This window comes from Lepidochelys olivacea (genome assembly GCF_965140295.1).
Source record: "Lepidochelys olivacea isolate rLepOli2 genome assembly, chromosome: 6".
NCBI classification, from domain to species: Eukaryota; Metazoa; Chordata; order Testudines; family Cheloniidae; genus Lepidochelys; species Lepidochelys olivacea.
In genome coordinates, this window is record NC_140416.1 from 15,388,058 (window position 1) to 15,410,879 (window position 22,822).

The 22,822-nt window shown below is 51.3% G+C and overlaps 1 protein-coding gene across 2 annotated transcripts in view; it reads right to left on the minus strand.

Moving 5' to 3' along the window:
• ANO9 (anoctamin 9) overlaps nt 1-22,822 on the minus strand; it is a 41,619-nt gene that overhangs the window by 18,345 nt on the left and 452 nt on the right. For both annotated transcript variants that reach the window (XM_084630581.1, XM_084630582.1), the window contains exons 2-12: nt 12,526-12,576; nt 11,987-12,103; nt 8,364-8,500; nt 7,859-7,908; nt 7,275-7,319; nt 6,097-6,155; nt 5,726-5,808; nt 4,034-4,168; nt 3,310-3,406; nt 2,787-2,847; nt 1,643-1,725 (exon numbers count right to left, since the gene is read on the minus strand). In XM_084630581.1, the coding sequence (XP_084486707.1) occupies nt 1,643-1,725; nt 2,787-2,847; nt 3,310-3,406; nt 4,034-4,168; nt 5,726-5,808; nt 6,097-6,155; nt 7,275-7,319; nt 7,859-7,908; nt 8,364-8,500; nt 11,987-12,103; nt 12,526-12,576 (918 nt within the window). The remainder of the gene's footprint in view (nt 1-1,642; nt 1,726-2,786; nt 2,848-3,309; nt 3,407-4,033; nt 4,169-5,725; nt 5,809-6,096; nt 6,156-7,274; nt 7,320-7,858; nt 7,909-8,363; nt 8,501-11,986; nt 12,104-12,525; nt 12,577-22,822) is intronic.

A 22,822-nucleotide genomic window follows, 5' to 3' on the forward strand; every position in this document is an offset into this window, starting at 1 on the left:
GTGGTGAGGAAGGCAAATGGGACTTTCTTCTTGGACAGGCAGACAACGGAGTAAAGACTGTGAAAGACACCTGAAGGGAAGGCAAGGGGGGAGTCCAGACTGAGATAGGGGTCCAGTCTGGAACTCTAAGCTACAGAAACTTTGCAACCTGCCTAAAACAACATTTAGGATAAGAAATTACATTTTGTAACCTGAAAAGGAGTACTAGTGGCACCTTAGAGACTAACCAATTTATTTGAATATAAGCTTTCGTGAGCTACAGCTCACTTCATCGGATGCATACTGTGGAAAGCTCACTTCATAGGATGCATACTGTGGAAAGTATCTTCTACACTTTCCACAGTATGCATCCGATGAAGTGAGCTGTAGCTCACGAAAGCTTATGCTCAAATAAATTGGTTAGTCTCTAAGGTGCCACAAGTACTCCTTTTCTTTTTGCGAATACAGACTAACACTGTTGCTACTCTGAAACCTGTCATTTTGTAACCTGTTTCTTGAGTATATTAAACTTAGCTTGCAGATTTTGTTTTCTTTGCTCAATAATCTGCTTTGTCCTATTTGTTATCTCTTATATTCACTTAAAACCTGCCTTTTATAGTTAATAATTTTGTTTTGTTTATTATTAAACCCAGTTTGTGCAATTCCTAACTGGGGGGAAAAGAAGTTATGCATCTCTCTCTTTACATTGAGGGAGAGAGGGAATTTTTTTGAGTCTGCGCTGTGAAGCTCTTCCTGTACAGCGCAAGACAGTATTATTTTGGGTGTGCACATGAACACTGGGTGAATCCTCTCACACCGAGCTGTTTTCAGTCTGGGTCTGCAGCGGAGTGTGGCCCTACCTCTGTGTGTGCTGCAAGAGGCCGGAGAGCCTAATTCAGCAAAACAGGGAGAGGGAATCCAGGCTGGTGGAGCAGGAGGAGGGCCTCAGCGAAACCCCAGTACATCAGGTGGCATCCCAAGGGGATCTAACCTGTCACAGTGGAGGTAAACTGGCCATCAACAAGTTTAGGCTTGAAATTAGACAAAGGTTTCTAACCATCAGAGGAGTGAAGCTCAGGAGCAGCCTCCCAAGGGAAGCAGTGGGGGCAAAATACCTAACTGGCTTCAAGACTGAGCTTGATAAATTTATGGAGGGGATGGTATGATGAGATTGATTACAATGGCATGTAGTCAATCTGCGACTGCTAGCAGCAAACATCTCCAATGGCTGTTGATGGGACACTAGATGGGGAGGGCTCCGAGTTACTACAGGGAATTCTTTCCCAGGTGTCTGACTGGTGGGTCTTGCCCACATACTCAGGGTCTAACTGATCACCATATATGGGACCAGGAAAGAATTTTCCCCAAGGTCAGATTGCCAGAGACTGTAGGGGGGTTTTCACCTTCCTCTGCAGTATGGGGCATGGATCACTTGCAGGTTTAAACTAGTGTAAACGGTGGATTCTCTGTAACTTGAAGTCTTTAAACCATTATTTGAGGATGTCAGTAACCCAGCCAGAGGTTAGGGATCTATGACAGGAGTGGGTGGGTGAGGTTCTGTGGCTGCGATGTGCAGGAGATCGGACTAGATGATCATGATGGTCCTTTCTGGCCTTTAAATCTATAAAGAGGAAGACAGTGCAAAGGAGAGACTTATTCTCACCTCATCTTCATCCCACCAGTACAGTTCCCAGTCACTGACCACCTCAGCCCTTTTCCTCTTCCACAGCTCCAGGAACACGGTGGCTGTAGGTGAAACCACAGAACAGTGTGGTCAGAGCAGCAGAAACTCCTCTGCCCCATGGAGACATTGACTTAACGAAGCAGTCACAAGAGCACATGCCTTTCCTGCAGGCCAGATAGGAGAGGCGCTGCTAAGCATCCAGGTTCTCCAACGTGGAGGGAAGCAGCCTGGAGCCCTCTGCAGAAAAGCCCTCCAAACAGGGGGTGTTTACTGCTGGGAGCCACAGGGTCAATCCAGGAGAAGGATCACAGCTGGGTCTGAATGCACTTCCAGGACATGGTGGCCAGTCTATAGTATATTTTCTAGCCAGAGTTGACAGACTCCCATCCATCTGGGTGGTTTACCCCTCACCTCTGTTCTGGGGCAAGTGTCTCGTCTCTCTGCTACACAAGCTGCTTGCAAAACATTATGGGCCAGATCCTGTGCTGTTCTTTGCAGGAGAGAGGGAAGGAATGGAGATACAGGAGTGGTTTTATACTGGAATTCTGGGCTGCTCTGGAGGCCAAGAGGGCCCCTGCATAGCTTGGAGTAGCCCCAGGGACTGCTCTGACTTAGGGCAGCTTCCACCTCTCCAGTGTCCACAACCAAGTCAGGTCTTGAGGATACCAGTTAGTGCTAGCTGTGGCAATGCTTTTGGAATGCATATGTTGGTAACCTCAGAGCTGAAATGGAACCAGATTAGATACACAGATGCTACTACGGTGGGTACAGAGAAAACCCATAGACAGATGGGCCACCAAACTCATTTCACACAGGCCCCTAACCAGACTCCCCAGCGGAACGTCCAGAACTGGATTTGAACCAGTGATCTAAAGTTAGAGTACAAAACCCATCCCCAAACGCACGTAACTTCACCAGTGCCTATCCCTTCCCCTTCACACACTGCCCAATCCCAGTCCTTCCCCTGGTAAAGTTACACCTCTCTGCCAGGCGGAGAGGATGTTGGCAGGTACTGAATAAACAGCGTGGGAACCCGGTTTGTCACCAGACCCACATCAGGCTAGAGCTGGCAGCCATTCCCACTTCAAAGCCTCGTGCTATGCACAGAGAGACAGAAACCTACCCCAGAGAGCCATGAGCACTGCAAAGAGAATCGTCCCCTCGTTGTCAAACAGGTGAGTGACCTGGAAAAGGAGAGACCGAGAAAGAAGGGATTACAAAGGGGCACAGGGGAGGAGTCTGGCTGGAGAGGACGCAGGAGGCACCAGAGAGCTGCGGGGACCGTGGCAGCGGCATGGTGTCCCGTCCCACCTGGGAGAGCAGTGCTCCACGGCCCTCAGGACATCGTGGGAGGCAGAAGAGGAGAAACCAGGAGTTCTTAAGACTCAACCCAAAGCCTGGGACGCCTCCACCCCACGGGCAGGACAACGGAACTGGACATAATTCTCTGCCGTCTTACATGCAGGATCTCCCTGCGGCCACCTTCAGCAGCTGACTCGTTTCCTGTGTGTGTTGGGGGGGTGGGGGGGGAGACCATACTGGCCGCGTGCTGCTGGGTGTATCGTGAGGCAGCATAGGCACAGCAGCTATTGGAAACAAGGGCCCAGTGGAGAAATGGAAGGTTTCTCTGGAGAGCATTGATTTACCTTGGCATAGGTGCAAGTATCCGACAGCTGCCAGAATGGGCAGTTCTGGTCGCAGAGCGGGCACATGATGGTGGTGTTGGCTTCACAGATCTCTTTGCTGGAGCAGGAAAGAAAGTAAGGAGTACGAGGATTGCTTTGCTAGCCCATCAGCCGTGTGCTCATTCCAGCCATCACACTCAGTCAACAGCCAAGGGAGAGGCAGAGCAGGTACTCACCGCTAATGGACGGAATAAAGCTCTACATTGCAGCTACCAGATATTAGTGCCCTGGTGGTGCCAGGTGAGGTCTCCTCCTTGCCAAGCTTCCTCACAGGTGCATATTCATACACACTCCGCTGGTCACACCCAGATGCAGGGGTGTAGCTAGCAGTCTGGACACACTTGACAATCTATTGCCCCCTGCCTGCAATACGTCCCCATTCTCCAAAGCAGACATGCCATTCCTTACAAGGGCCAGTGCACATCCCAATAAAGTCCACAGGAGTCACGTGACTGTAGAACGTGAGCCATGAAGTGGAGCTGTTGCTGGAAGTCAATGGCCCTGCAAGCCCATGCAGAGCTCCCATAGAAGTCAGAGGTAGTTCGATAGAAAGAGAACTCGTAGGATCAGGCCCCAGAATTGGATGCCATGTATAGGAGATGCGATCACCCGTATTCACACATTCATGCATACATTTGGACACGTGACATGACATGCACGCACAGTGTCCCCTCGATGCTCTTACCTGACCTGACTGGAATCAAAATGAAAGCACCCATACAGGAAGACAAGCGGGCCCAGCACAGCAGCTGGGAACAGGATGCGGGTGTACCAGCCTAGCCAGACAAAATACAGGGCCACCTTCTCCCCAAAATAACTCCTGAAAGACAAGGCAGGTGCTGAAACCACTCACCAAAGATCCCATCTAGCCCCAAATTTGCAGTGACAATATCCAATGTCAGCCAAATGCCCTTAGGCAGTGTTCTCCCCACTCGGAATCCCTTGTGAATTTCCCCCAGGACCTGAGGATGAGGGATGCTGTCCCCAAATATCTGTCAGCCCCGTCTTCTTGCTTCTCCTTAGGTCACTGCATGACCCGACCCTGCCTTGAGGATATAGGTGTTAATGATCTGGGAGAGAAGGGGTGAACAGTGAGGTGGCAAATGTCTCCTGTGAACACCACGCTGAACACTCAGGTTAGTCAGGGCCAGAGAAGAACGTGGGGAAAGTCAGAGGACGTAACCAAGCGAAGCGAATGAGCAAGCTGATGGCAGATGATTAAATACAGTATTGGCACGCTGAAGGGACTGATTTGAGCTGCTCATTTATGGGTTCTCAATAAGTCTGTAACACAGGAAAGAGATCCAGGCATCATTGTGGACAGCTCAGTGAAGAGCTGTGTGAGGTGCAGCTGTAGCCAGAGTAAACAAACCTGAGACTAACACAGAAAGGAGAATGCCTATATATAAAGCTAATGGTGCAGCTCCATCTGGAGCGCTGTGTTCGGTACTGGGCACCCCATCTCCAGAGAGAGAGAGCAGATTCAGAGGGGTTCAGAGATGGTTAGGGAGAATGATTTAGGGGCATGGGGGGAAAAATAACCTCTGCTGGAGAAATGGAAAAGACTGGGATTCTTTATTTTAGAAAGGAGACGAATAAAATGGGACAATCATTATTTTGTACACTTGAATGGCCTAAAGAAGGTAGGTCAGGAATTGCTCTCACAATACAAGAATAAGGGGCTACTCAAAGTGCAATATGGTAACTTAAAACATGGTTAAAGGAAATGCTTTTTTAAACAATGCAGAGTTAGCATGAGACACACATTGCCACTGATACAACCGAGGCCAGGAGCTTAGCAGGATTCAGAAAAGGGCTGGACATTTCTATGGATGATGAGAATATCCAGAGTTACAAATTGTAAGGATTAAAAACTCCAGGGGTTTTGCAAGGGATATAGCCCCCCTTTGTTCACGGTATGAGCCAAGCTCTGTCTAGGGGAAGGGTGTGGAGGATTAAAAGGCCCATTCCCTGGGGAAGGGTTATCCCATAATTGCCTACTGCAGAATTGCTGCGTCTTCCCCCGGTGGCTGTCAGAGACAGGATACTAGACTAGACGGACCACGAGTTTGATCTAGTATAACAATCCTACGCTCCTAAACCCACAGCAGTCAAGTGGGTTCACAGTTGGACAAACTTGGTTTGCCTAGCTCCGGTTTGAACTTGGAGCTGGATGCTCAGCATCACGTGTAGCTCACGACAGCTGATGCTCAAATAAATTGGTTAGCCTCTAAGGTGCCACAAGTCCTCCTTTCCTTTATGCGAATACAGACGAACACGGCTGCTACTCTGAAACGTGCAATGAAGTTATTCTGAATGGGTATTTTACATGGTGGCCGTGTGCTGTCCCATTGTGCATACCCTTGGCATGGGTTACCTGATAGGCTCAATTGGCTGTTCCTTCAGTATCTTTCTCCATTGGGCCCAATTCCTCTTCAGTAATATTCTCAGCTCTCCTTGCTGGAAAAAACAGCATTCAGATCAGGCACAGACAGAGATATATGCAACCTGCCAACCCCACCCCCCACACATCCCGTACACTCCTACTAAGATGTTAATTAAGGCTTTTTCCAGACACATACCACCACATCCTCACCCAAAGGAGGTGCAGGACCATGACCTATTCCTCTGCCTTCCCAGCCACTCCTCCCCTACTAACCCACTTCCTCTCCTGCATCTGCAGTCCACACACATTGTCTCCTGCGCACACGTACGCGCTCAGCACCCAGGCACCCTCCGATTCCTCACCTCATGCAGTGGGAATGCTGCCTCAAAGACCTTCGCCTTTATCAGCCTTCGGAGCGTCTCTAGCAGCAAAGCAGGAACAGGAGAGTTAGCAGCGACAGGCAGGCACAATTCCCCCGTGGCACCCAGTAGAACCCAGGCTGACCCTGCGACCCGCACCCCCCATTAAGAGAAAAGGCTGTAGGGGACACCTGAACAGAACTGGAGTTCAGAGCTCTGCTTCGGTGCTGAAAAGGAACTGGCAACAGGCAGACTCTCCCCGCTGCAGACAGACAGCCCGGAGAAAATCCCCCAACAGTCAGCGCACAGAGCGACGCTGCTGGCAACCTCAGCAGAGGCGCTGGTCCTGCTGCACCCACGAGTCTCCCGCGGTTTCTGAACAGCGCCTGTCACGCGGAGGTACGCACGAGGCTGTGCGCGAGTGGGAGTGTGCCCATGCGCAAGGCTAGGAAGGCGGAAGCTCGTGTGAGTGGCACTTGGGATCAGTGGCGGATTTAGCGTTAGTGGGGCCCTGTGCTCAGCTTCATTTTTGGGGGCCCCCCTCGGGACCCAGTCAAGAAAAAGAACATTCTCTCTAATCTCCCCCATCCCCGTTTTTTATTCTTTTTTTTCTTTATCCTCCTCCTATATAATAAGTAATAGGAAGTAAATGAAAATAAAGGGAGGTACCGTGAGTGTTTTTGTAGTCTAACTTCCCCCCCCCCCGCCACAGACCACTTGAAAATTGCTAAGGGTCTCAGCGGACCACTTAAAGAGCTTTCCAAATATTGTTTCTATTGTTAACTAACTATTGTAAAGTCCTTTAGATAAGAGCACTTTATTAAAAGAAAACAACATTAAAAACCATTGGGGTGTGGGGTCTGGCCAGGAGTTAGGATGTGGGAGGAGGCTCAGGGTTGGGGTGTGGGGTCTGGGTGAGAGTTAGGGGGCAGGAGCGAGCTGGGGGTTGGGGTGCAGGGTCTGGCCAGGAGTTAGGGTGTGGAAGAGGGCTCAGGGCTGGGGCAGGGGGTTGGGGTGTGGAGCGCTTAAGTGGGGCAGTTTCTGTTTGGTGCGAGGGGTGCAGGAGTCAGAGTAGGGGGTGTGGGTGGGCCTGGTGTGTTGGGGGGGGCAGTGCACGGGGAGGGTGGGGGGCGGGACTCAGGGCTGGGGCAGTCCCAGTCGTGGCCGCTGGGTTACTTTACCTGGGTTGCTGCCCCGCCGCTGCTCCTGTTTGCCGCCAAAGGGATCTGTGGAGGCAGCAGCACATGAGACCCCCTGGCCTGCCGCTCCCTTCCCCTGGCCTTTTCCCAGGGGCCGCCAGCAGCGGTGCACACCAGGGACTGCACCTGCACTGCCCGGAGCAGGGCAGGCGCGGGCGGCCTCCCCACCAGGGGAGCGCGCCCGCCTCCCCCACAGCACGCCCTCAGCCGGCCCCTCACCTGCCTGCCTGCTGTGGCACACGGGGGCCGCCAGCGCCAGCCTGCGGCAGGAGCCACGGGAGGCAGCAGGAGCCCAGCTCACCGGCTAGGAGAGTGCACCGCACACCGTGCCTCCAGCACGGCTCTTAAACGGCTCCCTCCCTGCTCTCCCCCACAGCGGTCTCCCCCTGCAGGGAGTGCTGGATGGTGTTTGGCTGCCCAGCCCTGGGACCCCCTGAAGTTGGGGGCCCCCCATTCCAGGGCACTGTGTGTTTCATTTTAAATCCGCCTTTGCTTGGGATGTGTATTTGTGACTGTGCACATGGGAACGGCAAGAGCGAGCTAGAAGGGAGGAAACGTTTCCTTACCCTCACAAGAAATCTCCGTGTTCTGCAGGATAAAGTTGACGATATGTATCCTGAAACCCCAAATAATCAGGGATTAGGAAGAATTAAACACTGAAGGGTGAGCATGGGCCAGAATAATGGCCTGGGATTGCCATGGCAATGGGAGATAAAGGCTACACCCAGGATCCAGAGATTAAGGAATGGGTTAAGAGATCTGGACAGGTAGGGGAGCAAGGAGCAGGGCAGGAAGAGGGAATGGGGATAAGGTTCAGTTGTGGGGAATTGGTGGAGACCAGGCCAGAGGGGCAAGATGTGCGAGGATAGGAGCTCAGCATCACTCTCTGATTTTACATGGTTTTCTAGTAAGGATACCAAGCATGGCAAAGCAATTCCCCATGGGGAACCAGGGAAGGGGGCCTGTGATCCAGCTAACAGGCACGTCTTACCCTAGGGTGCATGATCCACCACAGGCATTAGCGTGAAGAACCCTGCACCCTGAGGTCTTTGAGATCAAGGATACGCTCACCTGGTGGTGATGGGCACATCCTCCTGCATGTGGTGATTCTGCAACCCACCGTCTGGATTCCTCAGCAGAAATTGGTATTTTTGGAAGATTTCACTCGGGGCATGGACCCCATAGAATAGTTTCTTGTCCTCGATTTCCTGGGTGTAGGATCGGAGAGCAGGGAGATTAGAGAGACATGCCGATGAAGCAAGCCCTGGGAGGTATGAAATGGGACTGGAGCGTTGGCGAAGAGCTGCTCTGCAGACAGGGCGGCAGGAGCTCTGGAGAGCACTCAGCCACGGGGCAAACCACTGCAAAGCGGAGAACCAAGAGGCAGCAGTGCAGCCACGTCCAGAGAACGGTGCAGAAAGTCTCCTCCTCTGCAGGGCCCTGTCATTCTGCTCCATTAACTCCTCTTTCCCTCCCGCTGTTGGCTGCTCTCCTCCTACCACACTTCCCTTCCCCGGGCCGAGAAGGTTCTCCCTTCCTCACCAGCCAGCTGAGCTTGCGCTTTGCACCGTCCAGCCCCTCCTCAGCACCCTCTCTCCCCTTCTCGGAGTGCTTCCTGCCCCGTTCTCATCACCAGTAATTCCCTAGGCCTGGGCTACACGGAAAAGTTACATCAGCATTGCTACGTCTTTCAGGGGCACGAAAAAACTACCCTCCTGAGGGACGTGGTTATACCAACCTAACCCCGGTGTAGACAGCACCAGGTCAAGGGAAGACTTCTTCCATCGACCTAGCTACAGTCTCTCGGGGAGCTGGATTAACTAGTGTGACGGGAGACCCCTCCCACCGCTGTGGCGTGTCTGCACGGAAGCACTACAGTAACACAGCTGTAGCCTTTTAAGGGGCTCTCAAACTTCATTGCACAGCAACAAAAATTACTACATGACCCCAGGAGGGGGGACTGAAGTCTGAGCCTGAGGGCTTCAGCCCCAGACAGCGGGCTTTGGCCCAGTCAGTGGGGCTTGGGCTTCAGCTTGGCCCCGGACTTTGGCTTCAGCCCTGGGCCCCAGAAACTCCACAGTTTGAGAGCCGCTGGTGTAGACAAAGGGACAAGGTATCTTGATAGGGCCAGACAAGGAAGTAATACAGCCAGGAAAGGGTTGATGTTGCCTCTGAGGAGAGGAAGAGATCTGTCGCTTGGACAAATAGATTTTAAGGCCAGTAGGGCTCACTAAATCTTCTAGTCTGACCTCGCATATAAACACACCTCATCAGTAACCCTTCTCACTCCAGGAGAGAGGGGTCCATCCAGAACAGGGTCAGAGGGTCCACTGGTGAAAAAGGTTTGGGGGCGGGGGAAAGCCCAGAACTGAAGGAGGCTGGATTGATCAAGGAGGCTGGATTGCCCTCATCCCTGGGGAAGGTGGTCCCTCCAGGGCAGCATTAGAATTCACTGGAGGAAAAGCTCAGTCTTGAAGGAGCAGGGAGGCTTCAAGTGGCTGAGAAAACCAAGTACAGAATTCTTTACAACTGTTTTTGACCTTCCTTCTGCCCTCAACCGTTGCTGTTCCTGGAATGAACTAGCCCTCCTGGTATGGAGGAAGTAGAGAATGGGCTCATGCACTAAAGAGCACAAAAGCAAGGTCTTTGTATAAAGAACTAAGCCCCACGTACGTTTGATGGGAATGAGCACCCAAACACCTTAGAGCAGTGGAGAAGAAACCCTGAATTGTCATTCCTAGGAGAAGACATCTAGTGGTGTGCCATGGTCTGGATGGTGAGGAACCCTGGAACTGCCTGGCTACAGGCCAGATCCTCAGCTTGTGTAAGTCAATGCAACTCCGTTGATTACAGCCGAACTGTGGCGACTTACATTAGCTGAAGCTCTGGCCTTCCGTCGATAAAGCCAGCGGTGAGCTGGAGCCGGTTGTTAAATTTAGAAGCCCTTTTAGAACCGGTTGTCCCTCACAGGACAACTGGCTCTAAAAGGGCTTCTAAATTTAACAACCGGCCAAAAGTGGCACCTTAGGCACAGACTCCGTGGGTGCTCCAGGGCTGGAGCACCCACAGGGAAAATTTGGTGGGTGCAGAGCACCCACCAGCAGCTCCCCGCCCCGCCCCAGCTCAACTCCGCTCTGCCTCCTCCCCTGAACGCGCTGCCCTGCTCTGCTTCTCCACCCCCCATTTCCCGCGAATCAGCTGTTCACGCAGGAAGCCTGGGAGGGATGAGAAGCAAGCGGCGGCTTCGCGCTCAGGCCCAGGGAGGCAGAGGTGAGCTGAAGCCGGGGGGTGCGAGGAGGGCTGCCCACGCCGCAGCAGGTAACCCGGGGGCACAGGGAAACTGCTCCCCGCCCCAGCTCACCTCCGCCTCCCTGGGCCTGAGCGCGAAGCCGCCGCCTGCTTCTCAGCCCTCCCAGGCTTCCCACGTAAACAGCTGATTTGCAGGAAACCGGGGGGAGGGGGGGGAGCAGGACGGCGCATTCAGGGGAGGAGGCGGAGCGGAGGTGAGCTGGGGCCGCACACGGGGCGGGGAGGGGAGCTGCTGAGCACCCACCAAATTTTTCCCATGGGTGCTCCAGCCCCAGAGCACCCACGGAGTCGGTGCCTAAAGGAGCCATTTTTTATGTGATCAGTGGGGGAGTGGCTGCTCCCCTCCTAGCTACACTCCCCTGCCCCTAGGAGCCAGAGGGACCTGCCGGATGCTTCCTGGGAGTTCCCCAGGTAAGCACCGCCAGGACTCCCCACCTCGCCCCCTAGCAGGTCCCTTTGGCTCTTAGGGGCAGGATGGGCACCCACTACGGTGGCCCACAAGACCCTCCTGCCTGGTTCTGGGGGCAGTCAGGGGACAGGGGAAGGGGGTGGATGGGGCAGGAGTCCCGGGGGGCAGGGGTGGGCCACGACCCCCTCGTGGGGTGAGGAGGGAACCGGTTGTTAAGATTTTGGCAGCTCATCACTGTATAAAGCTATAAACCCAGAAGGTGACTCAGCTTCCAGGGGAAGGTGGGTCTAGGCTTCTAGGGAGAGGTGATCACACTAAAGTTGCACAACATCTGTCTGGAAATCATTTTAGGTGGTGCCTAACATCTGCACCTGCTGGTCTGAACAGGCTGATTACGTTTCGTGACACAAACAGTCAGGACCTTGGACTGTGATATCAGGATGGGCTTTCCTCTGATTTCTTAAAAAGGGGGGTTGGGGAGGAACCATGAGCAGGCCGGCCCGAGGGCAAGAGGGGAGGGGAAGCCTTTGTGTCTCTTTCATGCCGGTATTTCCCCTGAGCTCACAGAGCCAAATCCCTCTGTGTGCGCTACCTCACAGCTGCACTGTGGCACTGGGAATGGGCATATACTCTGTGAAGGTTACATGGACAGCCCAGGACCAGCTAAGCCAAGAGCAATGGGATGAAAATAAGAAAAGGGGAAAAACGTACAGTGGGCTCAACATTCACAACGAGCTCCGTCTGCAGAAACATCTCCCCAAGGGAAGCAGTGGACGCCCCAGTGCTTGGGTCTCTGACACCTAGACTGGCCACAGTACAGGAGAATACGCTGTAAGGAACAATCCTGCACTGGATGATCTCATCCATCTTGTCCAGGTTCTGTGACACAAACGCTCAGAGCACTAAGGGCTGAGTCATCCGGCTCAGCCTGTGATCCTGTGTATCCCAGGACCTGCCCTCCCCTAGTTAATCTCACCTTGATGATAAATCCTTTCTTTTCCAACTCTTCCAGGAATTTGTTCCTCTTAGCTTTCTTCTTGCTGCCAGGCTTGTGTTTGTCGCATACTAGGACGAAGTCCCACTTCATCTGGTTCTGACCAGAGAAAACAGCCCAATGAAATCAGCTAGCAGTGGCATTACAAGGGATATTCTTATAGCTTCCTCCCTGTATGCAGAGGCCGGACTCTATCTCATCAGGCCAGTCTGGAGGGCCCCTAGGATTCTTTCCCAGTAGGAAAAGGGTGACGGCTTGTGGGGAGGCTCCCATTGCTGCTGGGAGTACTGGTGATGCTCTGTCTGCAAAGTCAGAGTGGGGAGATCAGGATGGGGACTGTCTCCCAGTGGGCTGGAGAGAATGCCCTGAGGGTTTTCTTAGCACTAATTGAGCAGGGAGGGAGAAGCAGTCAGACTGTGGTGTGGATCTGCAATCTGATGGCACTTGGGGCTGTGGTGAGCTCACACCATAGCTTGAATGGAAGACCTGCTGCAGCACTGGACAGGAGGATCTTCACTCACCGGGACCAAGGGCTCCAAGTGTTCTCTCCAAGGAGTCAGCTGAATTTCATCCTGCGGTGAGAGGGAGAGAATGAAAAAGGAGGGGGCACAGAGCATTCCATGGGGTGGCATCATCACACACACATACCTAGCGTCCTAACCCACACTCTGGGAATGCAGGAAATGTGCCCATAACCAAGGTTCCCGGTCAGGACCTGCATCCTCCTGCTTTAAGTAATGGGGGAAAGCTCTTAAATGAGCAGTTGAACCAGTTCCAGTTGGGAAGAGCAGGTGCCCAGGATTTCATGCCATATTATATCTTAGAGAGGTCCTCCTTTTCTGTTAAGTACAGAAACAATAATAAATCTTACCAAGGTACAGAGTCTTTCATCCCCAAGGATTTTGCAGACTACACAAAGAGTTTACCCCTAACTGCTTCTGAAAAGCAGCCACTGCAGGAGGTGGAAGAGAGAAGCTGTTTCAGATCATCCAGCACCACTACACGCTAGCTTAGGACAGAAAATGAAAGACAAAGAATGCATCCAAACTGCAGCTCCAGAGGAAATTCTAGCTGAGAAGCATTTCAGGGATATAGCAGGAAGTATAAGTGAGGTGACAGGAAGCCACATCCGAGAAACAGGCAGAGAAGTGTGATTGAACTGCAGGAAAAAAATATCAGGAGGAGAGATTGAGGAGCTGATTGCACAGAGGTGCAATCTGAACACATGGGATCCAATTAAACTACATAGGAAGAAAGCAGAGAGGGAGGGAAACGATCTATTTAAATGTTCCTGGCTTTGCTTCTGATTATTCATTAGCTGACCTGGAGAAGAGAAAGCAGGGACAAGGGATGCAGGCAGGAGTTACAGATTGTTTAAGCAGGCAGAAGTGTATTAAGGTTCACCTTTGTGCATGCATTTTCAAATGATTATTCACACTGCTTCAAGTTCACTTCTCTGAAACTGTTTGTGTCAGAAAGGTCAGCAGATCTGCTTTCTCCATGCATTTCATTCATACTGCTGGCTTTAGTTGTTACTGCATCTTCCTTCAGTTTGCCCTGCGCAGCTGACAAAGCTAAGAGAGAGGAGTGAGCTGGCTTCTCTTCCTGCTTGTGTATCCTCAAGAGAATTGCTTGCCACTTTCCACATGTGCAAGAAAACCCTTTGGAGGCCAGGGGGCTGGACAGGTGTTGCTGGGGGCAGAATCTGAAGACAATCAGGTTGTACAGGTGTGATTGAGGAGATAATTGACCTTAAAGGCTTGGCTTTAATTGGCTTGCAGCATGTGTGGTAGTGGGGAGAGGAAGCAAGGGGGGTGGGGAGTACTGAGCACAGGTTGGGAGATAGAGACCCCTGAATTCTAGTTCTCTGCCACTGACTGTCATCTGGCCTTGAGAAAGTCACTGCACATTTTCATCTCAGCTGCTGTGACAGTAATATTTTCCCCCATCACGGGAGTGCTCTGAGGATGAGTTAGTGGTTGCACAGAGCTTTTGAAGTGCAAAGCACTGCACAGGGGTGAAGTAGTCTACTATAATGCCATGGGGGGGAGAGTTAGCTTCAGGGCAAGGTGACCAGTGCTAGAGACCGAGTCACTCACACTGTGCTCTGTCCCGTAGACTTTACATTTGTAACCTTCCTTAAGGACTGCAAGTGTACAGCATCTCTAGGGAAAATATAACTAGCTTCAGCGATGCCTGGTCAATAGTGTGATGATGAGCACACGCTGTTCATAGGCTGCCAGTGGCTCTTGCTACTTGTGGCCTGAGATGTTTGTGAGCCTACCTAGCAGGGAAAGAGAAAACCCCGACAGATCATTATCAAACCCTTTAATAACCTTGAAAAGGCCAGCAGGGGTCCAGAGATGCAGCCCCTCCTGGGGCAACCTGGGAAAATCAGGAAAAGAACCTCCAGCTCCTTGGCGGATGTAAATCAGCAAGTTCTGTTAACTTCAACTGAACTATGCTAATTTATGCCAGCTGAGGATCAGGCCCCAGAAGTCTTCTAACAGCATGTGGGTCCCTGCACCAGTCAGTGTCTTGTAGTGCACCACGTGTGTTTTCCAGCACAGCCTCAGCATGGTCATTGTGACAGTGTTTTAAGGTGGGCAGACAGCTTAGATGTGAGGATGAAAACAGAGAGGCTAACCTTGGTTTGCCTGTGGCAACGGGAAACTTGGCTGCAATGTGTGTTTGCGTGGAGCTGCTCTTAGTACCTGGAAGGAAGAAGGAGAGCGTGTGGCCAGAGACTGGCATTTGTTGTCAGTCATGTCGGGAAGGTCCTTGTAAACCTTTATGAAAGAACCGAGTGAAGCACAATCCAAGGCTCACGTGGCTCCTTTCTGATAAGGGGACAGGGCTAACCTTGGGGAATATCTGTGATCACTTGTTCTGAAGGGGTGGGGCAAAATTCTTCTCTCAGATTTGCTGGGCTTCTGCAGGCTGAGCTCCTGACGTGAGCATCTACCGCTGGCTGCAGTATGGGGAGAGAGGAAATTCAAAGTGGGCCTCTCGGTGATATGTGCAGCCTGGGTCAAGACCCATGAAAGTTAATGGAAAGAGTCTCAATACCTCTTTGGATCAGGCCCATACAGAGAGCAGCACGCCCAGGCTGAGTGCTGCCACACAGGTCTGAGAGGAGGATTTTGCCCTCTGTAACCCAGATTTATCTAACGTCTGGTTATTTAAGCAAAGCTTATGGATCCTTTTGACGTATGGGAACTTGAAAATAGGAGTGGTGGTAAGAAGCAAGGCCAAATCCTCAGCTACTGTAAATAAGCAAAGCTTCATGGATCTGTGCAGTGTCACTTCTGAAAGTGTGCAGGAAATAGAAGAGGAGCAGATCAGCCTAGACTGGCTGCATGTTTAGTACATAATCCCTGGCCAGTTTCTCACAGGAGATGACTGGGATTGGCCTGCATTCAAGATACAGGGCTAAAGAAGTGATTGGACGCATTGTCCGGGACGTGCAGAAGGAAATCTGCAAACAAAGTCCTGAGCACAGTGGCAGTTAATGCTTTCTTCTCACGGACGAGTCCACAGCCCTGAGCAGCAAGACAGTCTTTGGTGTTTATTTTAAATTGTGAAAGTGATAAGCAGGGGTAGCCGCACTATCCAGAGATCTAGCAGAACAGGCAGATCGCCTAGCGCGACTGCCATGCGTCAGTGTCCACATGAGCATCTCCACATTCTGAAAGACACTGTGAAGTACCGACAAGGGACAGCACTAACATTATGCTTGGCAGGAAAACAGGCAGTTGCTCAGAGTCCTCTGCAGAATGATTCAGGCATACCTGGGTGTCACCATTCAAAGCCCTAATTAGGGATAGCAGGGATGAATCAGTTCAGAGGTAAACTAAATCCATCACCTTCGTGCCTTCAGAGACAAAGTGCATTCGATTTATACTCAATCTCCTCAAAAGCAGTGTCACTTCTGGAAGTGTGCAGGAAATAGAAGAGGAGCAGATCAGCCTCGACTGGCTGCATGTTCAGTCCATAATGCCTGGCCAGTTTCTCACAGCTCTGTGGTGGAGGTGTTCTTTACTGTACACATACCACTTCTGCAGCAAACCGTAGCTTGTTTGATAGGGATATGGCCAAGGGGCTCAAATGGCAAAATTGAAATCTGCGTTTCAAGGTTCAGCAGGGTTTAGATCTAGGGTTTTGGTTCCAATGTGTTTAAAGACAGGAGCCACTTGTGAAATTCAGATCTGGATTCAGAACCTCCCCCAGAAAGATCAGGACTTAGCTCTGAACCAAAATCCCATCTTGGAGGCCCTACACCAGGGGTCTCAAACACGCAGCCTGCGAAGCTATTTGCTGCAGCCCACCAAGCTCCCAGTGTGCCCCCCCCAGGTTATTTCCTGCAGCTGCCAAGCTCCCCTCCCCTGCCGCCCACCCAGCGCACTGCATCTCCGCTCTTCTACCTACCTCTAGGCACTTCCTGCCACCAAACAGCTGTTTGGTGGCGCCTTAGCAGTTTCCAGGAGGGAGGGGGAGGAGCGGAGAGCCACATGCTCAGGGAAGGAGGCGGAGAAGGGGTGGGGATTTGGGGAAGGGGCTGGAATAGGGGCAGGGAGGGGGTGGAGTTGGGATGGGGACTTTGGGGAAGGGGTTGGAATGGGGGAGGGAGGAGGCAGGGCAGGGGCGGGGCTGGGGGCGGCGGTGTCAGTGATGCAGCCCGCAGGCTAATGTACTAGTCTTCATGTGGCCCTCCTGGTAATTTGAGTTTACCCTGCCCTACACTCTTTCCGATGGGCCTTACAGCTGCGTTTGACACTGCGGGTCTAATTCTGCTCTCACTTGCACCACTGCAATCCCATTGGCCTCCATGTGATCACACCAGTGTAATACTATTGATACGTTCCGAAATTCTTCCACATCCAGGCGTGGTGTGAGCAAGCGCAACACCATTGATGTCAGTGGAGCAGCGCCTAGCCTCTGCTTCCCTCTCTTCTTTACGCTGACTTGCTCGTTTGTGACAACATCAGGTTTGTTGAGGCGATGAAAGGGCAGCCAGAAACAAGGCTTGACGGGCTGAGGGAGCCATTCGGAATGGTCCAGTGGCAGTGACGGCCGGCTCAGCAGTGGAGAGCATCAGTCGTAGGCAGCTGCTGGCCATCACTGTCCGCAGTCGTTAAACTGGGATGGCTTGTGACACATCCAGCAAATTAACGAAGCTCAGATTCAGGGGCTTCTGCTGGACTAACTACCGATCTGTATACGTGCTCTCACGATGAATATTGGCCAGCAGATTTGCCTTCTGCATTTTGTGACTCTCAGTCGGGATCCGTGTGCAAGCAACTCAAGTTGCCAGTGAATGACCTGGGATGAGCGACCTGGGATGACAGAACTATTTAAAACTGAAACCACGCTGCTCAACTGAATGTGAGGGAGGTTTCAGCAATACAAGCGTTGGTGTTCCTCCCTTTATTCCACATGAGACTTTCAGTTCCTTCCTTGTTAATGTTCTCTAACTTCCTGGTCCTCCACGCCGTGACTGGAATCTTACTTCACAACTTGCATAAGCAGCACCCAGCCGGCGTGCTAGAACCAGAAGAACTCGTCTGCCCACCATGCCCACCTGAGGCTGTGCCCTGTAACACAGCTGACGCTCTGGTGTTTGGGGACTGGACAAGAGGGCACTACCTGACTTTGACTACACGTGCGCGTACCCCAGTGTTTACTGGCTTCAAAGCCCAGACCTCCCTGCCCCCACCTCCTCCTGCCTTCCCACAGTGCTGGCAGGGAGCTCTTGGAGCTCTGAAATTGCCACTACAGCCCTCCCTTAGGCCACACAGTGAATTAGTGGCATAGCTGGGAACAGAGGTCAGGAGTAGCTGGCATCCAAACCTCAGCTTTAACCTCTAGAAAATGCAGGCAAGGGGTGAGAGGGGCTTTAAGCCCTCTTTGGGCCTCCCTGATCCTCTGGTTGCTCTGCACCAGTCTGGTGCTCCTGGTGCAAGTTATAGCAGCCTGAAGGCTGCTCCAGCTTGCACTGGTTGCCAGTGGCCATTGGAATTGCCAGGGCATGGAGGAGCCCTAGCAACGTGCCTCTTTACTCAGCCATGACTCTTGCCCCAGACAAGGGAGAAGGGTGGCATAGGAGCACTACGGTGTCTTCACACCGTCTGAAGGTGCCCTGATGCATCTGGCCTGCTGCCTCTCTAAGGCTCACCCTCTCTGGTTCCCTCCCAGCTCTTTTCTCTCTGCCTTATCTCTGCGAGACATATTCTGCTAAGATACCCCACCATGGGGACCGGCGTTTCCGCTGCATCAGTGGGTGCAGAGACAAGGGGCTGGTCGCTACAGGTGTGCCGGCCACCAGGTGTCTAGATATGCTCTGGGCAGGTTCGATGATAAAGTGGTGAAAACACCTGGGGCCTGTCTACAGTGGTGCTCTTCATTTCTGCCGCTGCTGCAGCTCTAGCAGGGACAGGACTGGTGAGCAATGTTAAGTGGAAAAAGGCTAGTGTAGCCACCCCTCTGTCTCACTTCCTTTGCTTGGGCTTCCCTTTCTGATTCCCTCTTGCCCCCACCCTCCTTCTGGCTGCCTTTCTTCCACTGGCCCTCTCCCGAGCTGCCTAAAGGCTATTTCAGTGGAACAGCCTAATCCATCCCCGCACCCCTGGTTCCTGCTAGCACCACCCTAATCAGCTGCTGTACATCTGCTTTTCTGGAGTCAGACCTGAATCGCGGCATCCCGTGGCTCAGAGAACAGTTTTACATTAACAGAACTACACCAGAGAACTTCTCCAAGTCATTTGAGGGGAGGGGTAGCGCAATGGTTTGAGCATTGGCCTGCTAAACCCAGGTTTGTGAGTTCAATCCTGGAGGGGGCCATTTCTCTGGGGCAAAAATTGGGGATTGGTCCTGCTTTTAGCAGGGGGTTGGACTAGATGACCTCCTGAGGTCCCTTCCAACCCTGGTATTCTATGATTTACACTCCTGGTTAGGGCAGACCCATGTTTCCCAGGCCTCACAAGCAGGTTAGAGTGGGAAATGCCCCAGGCATCAGTCTCCTGCTAAAGTTAGTCAGTCTAGAAATAATCAATAAATAGCAGATAAAATACTATGTGCCCTATTGCCAACCGGAATAGATGGGCTGGGAATGACCAGATATGGAGGGCTGTGGGAGGAATGTCCTAGGGGGTGGAGCTATTGTACAACTCCAACCCTAATGGTTGGTGCAGTGTACCTTGTCTCCAACACGTCCCCTCCAGGGTGGAGAGGACTCAACAATCCTCCCTTTGACAGATCTTGCCCTCCCCAAGTCTATCCAGGCCCTCCTCCATTTAACACACACTTTCTGCATGTTGCTGTATGGGGAGTGTTCATTATGGTTTCCACAGCAACAATAATTTGCTCACATTGCACATATGCGTATTCAACTGGCATTACAGATAACTCCATATCAAGCAGAGCTGGTTGAATAATGACAAAAATGTATTCACAAATCAATGAATCCCAGATTGCTGAAAACAATCCACTAATACTATACCTGATCCTCTCTGGAACTGGCTGATTAGTAGGAAAAACTTCTTCCCAGCTCCTCCCGTCCCAGCCAAGTTGTGTTTAGCACAAGACCAGGGCAAATACAAAGATGGCTTTGGGGCTGTCCTGCACCAGCCTGGATCTCCAGCACAAGTCAGAGCAGCCTTCAAGTTGCTCCAGCTTGCCCTGGTTGGCTAAGGGGCCATTATAATTCTTTCCCTGGACACCACTTCCCACACCGGGGGACCAGAACCAGGACAAGCTACCACACCACCAAGTATACTCTTTGCACAGGGGAATCCTCAAGGAGTCAGTTAAACTAACTCTAGGGTGCTTTGTGCAGCTGGAACAGGACAAGGCAACCAGAGAGGGACCAAGGATTTGGCCCTATGTGCAGTTGAGGAGGCTGGATTAGGGTGGCTGTGGCCATCATAAAAAGAAAAGGAGGACTTGTGGCACCTTAGAGACTAACCAATTTATTTGAGCATGAGCTTTCGTGAGCTACAGCTCACTTCATCGGATGCATACTGTGGAAAGTGTAGAAGATCTTTTTATATACACACAAAGCATGAAAAAATACCTCCTCCCACCCCACTCTCCTGCTGGTAATAGCTTATCTAAAGTGATCACTCTCCTTACAATGTTTATGATAATCAAGTTGGGCCATTTCCAGCACAAATCCAGGTTTTCTCACACACACACACCCCCCCACATGCACAAACTCACTCTCCTGCTGGTAATAGCTTATCCAAAGTGACCACTCTCCTTACATTGTGTATGATAATCAAGGTGGGCCATTTCCAGCACAAATCCAGGGTTTAACAAGAACGTCTGGGGGGGGGGGTAGGAAAAAACAGGGGGAAATAGGCTACCTTGCATAATGACTAAGCCACTCCCAGTCTCTATTCAAGCCTAAGTTAATTGTATCCAATTTGCAAATGAATTCCAATTCAGCAGTTTCTCGCTGGAGTCTGGATTTGAAGTTTTTTTGTTGTAAAATAGCGACTTTCATGTCTGTAATCGCGTGACCAGAGAGATTGAAGTGTTCTCCGACTGGTTTATGAATGTTATAATTCTTGACATCTGATTTGTGTTCATTTACTCTTTTACGTAGAGACTGTCCAGTTTGACCAATGTACATGGCAGAGGGGCATTGCTGGCACATGATGGCATATATCACATTGGTGGATGTGCAGGTGAACGAGCCTCTGATAATGTGGCTGATGTTATTAGGCCCTGTGATGCTCAAATAAATTGGTTAGTCTCTAAGGTGCCACAAGTACTCCTTTTCTTTTTGTGAATACAGACTAACACGGCTGTTAATCTGAAATCTGTGGCCATCATAACTCTGAATTGGCTATGATCTGTGTAAAATGTCAACTTTAATTCTTGCCTTTAACAGAAGTTGTTGTGTCTCTTCCCTGCCCCATATTTAGGGCCCTAAGAAATTCACAGCCATGAAAAACGCATCACGGACCGTGAAATCTGGTCTCCTCCCATGAAATCTGGCCTTTTGTGTGCTTTTACCATACACTATACGGATTTCACAGCGTTTCTCAAATTGGGGGTCCTGACCCAAAAGGGAGTTGCAGGGGAGTCACAAGGTTATTTTAGGGGGGTCGCAGTATTGCCACCCTTACTTCTGCGCTGCCTTCAGAGCTGGGTGGCTGGAGAGCAGCGGCTGTTGGCCGGGCGCCCAGCTCTGAAGGCAGCTCCCCGCCAGCAGCAGCACAGAAGTAAGGGTAGCAATACTGCACCCCCCCCACAATAATCTTGCGACACCCCCCCACACACACAAACACCCCCACACACACACCCCACACACAAACATACACTCCTTTTTGGGTCAGGACCCCTACAATTACATAGGGTGACCAGATGTCCCGATTTTATAGGAACAGTCCCGATTTTGGGGGTATATCACCCCCCCACCCTCTGTCCTGCTTTTTTAGACTTGCTAGCTGGTCACCCTACAATTACAACACTGTGATATTTCAGATTTAAAAAGCTGAAATCATGAAATTTACGATTTTTAAAATCCTAGGACTGTGAAATTGACCAAAATAAACCCTGAATTTGGGAAGGCCCAACCCATATTGGAAGAGCAGCTAATCAGCTCCACCACATGGGAGAAGGTGAGGAAATATGTAATCCCCCTACCTCACTGTCAGCTTTCACCTGCCCAAGCCCCATCCACAGAATCTGAAATATCATTCTCCTCCAAGGCTGAACCCTCACACTTGGGCAAACAGGTATCCTCCTTTCATACGTACCACATCTACATTATCTCTAGCACATCACAGGCCCTGGGGGCTGTTCACACTATACCAATAAGGGCTATTCACATGAGTGAAGTCTCTAGGATTATTAGGTACCATTTATTTTTTTCTTTAAATTCAGGATGGTTTGCAGTTGTTTTGGTACCTGAATCCCACAATGAAAATTTGTGTCTCTGCTCTTTAAGAATCATTTGCAACAAACAGCTTATCACCACACCACCTCCACTCAACTTATTTTCCACTGCATGCATCCGATGAAGGAGGCTGTAGCCCGCGAAAGCTTATGCTCAGATAAATTTGTTAGTCTCTAAGGTGCCACAAGGACTCCTCGTTCTTTCTACTCAACCTAAAGAAATCCCAGACTCTGAGGAAACTCCAACTGAATTGACACATAATCCATTTGTATACTTCCCATTCATTCCCGTCTTCTCGGGAGACTCCAAGAGTCTTTTTGGACTAAGGAAAATGCCTGATCTTTCTTTCTTTCTTTCTTTCTTTCTTTCTTTCTTTCTTTCTTTCTTTCTTTCTTTCTTTCTTTCTTTTTCTCTTTCTGTTTACAGAAACAAAACATCTATCTTCCCCTTTTAGCTAAGTGGGCCTTTCCCCTTCACCTTAGTGTGTTTCACCAGGTTCATAAAAGCTCAAGGGAGGGGACCCTCAGCTGATGTAAATGGGTGACTCTCCACAGAAGTCAGCAGAGCCCCACGCTGAAGACCTGAGCCCAACTTTCAATAAAATGTATTTCTCTTGAAGCCAACGCTTGCTTCCCACCCCTCCTTTCCTTTTGATTCCACCTCCCCCGCAGCAAACCGAAGGCCACATCATCTGAACATAAACGGAGCTTGGAAGCAAAACGGCTCGGCACCGGTGGGGAGCGAGATCTCCCAACGGCGGCGGGCAGAGGCCCTGGGAAACCGTGAAAGGAGCATGACACGGAGTTTCGCAGGGCGAACGGCGCCAGGAAGGGGAACTAACTCCGTGTGCGGGGTGCGTTCCCGGCGCGGCTCGCGTTGCTCGGAGCGGGCCTGAAGCTGGACTGAGAATCGGA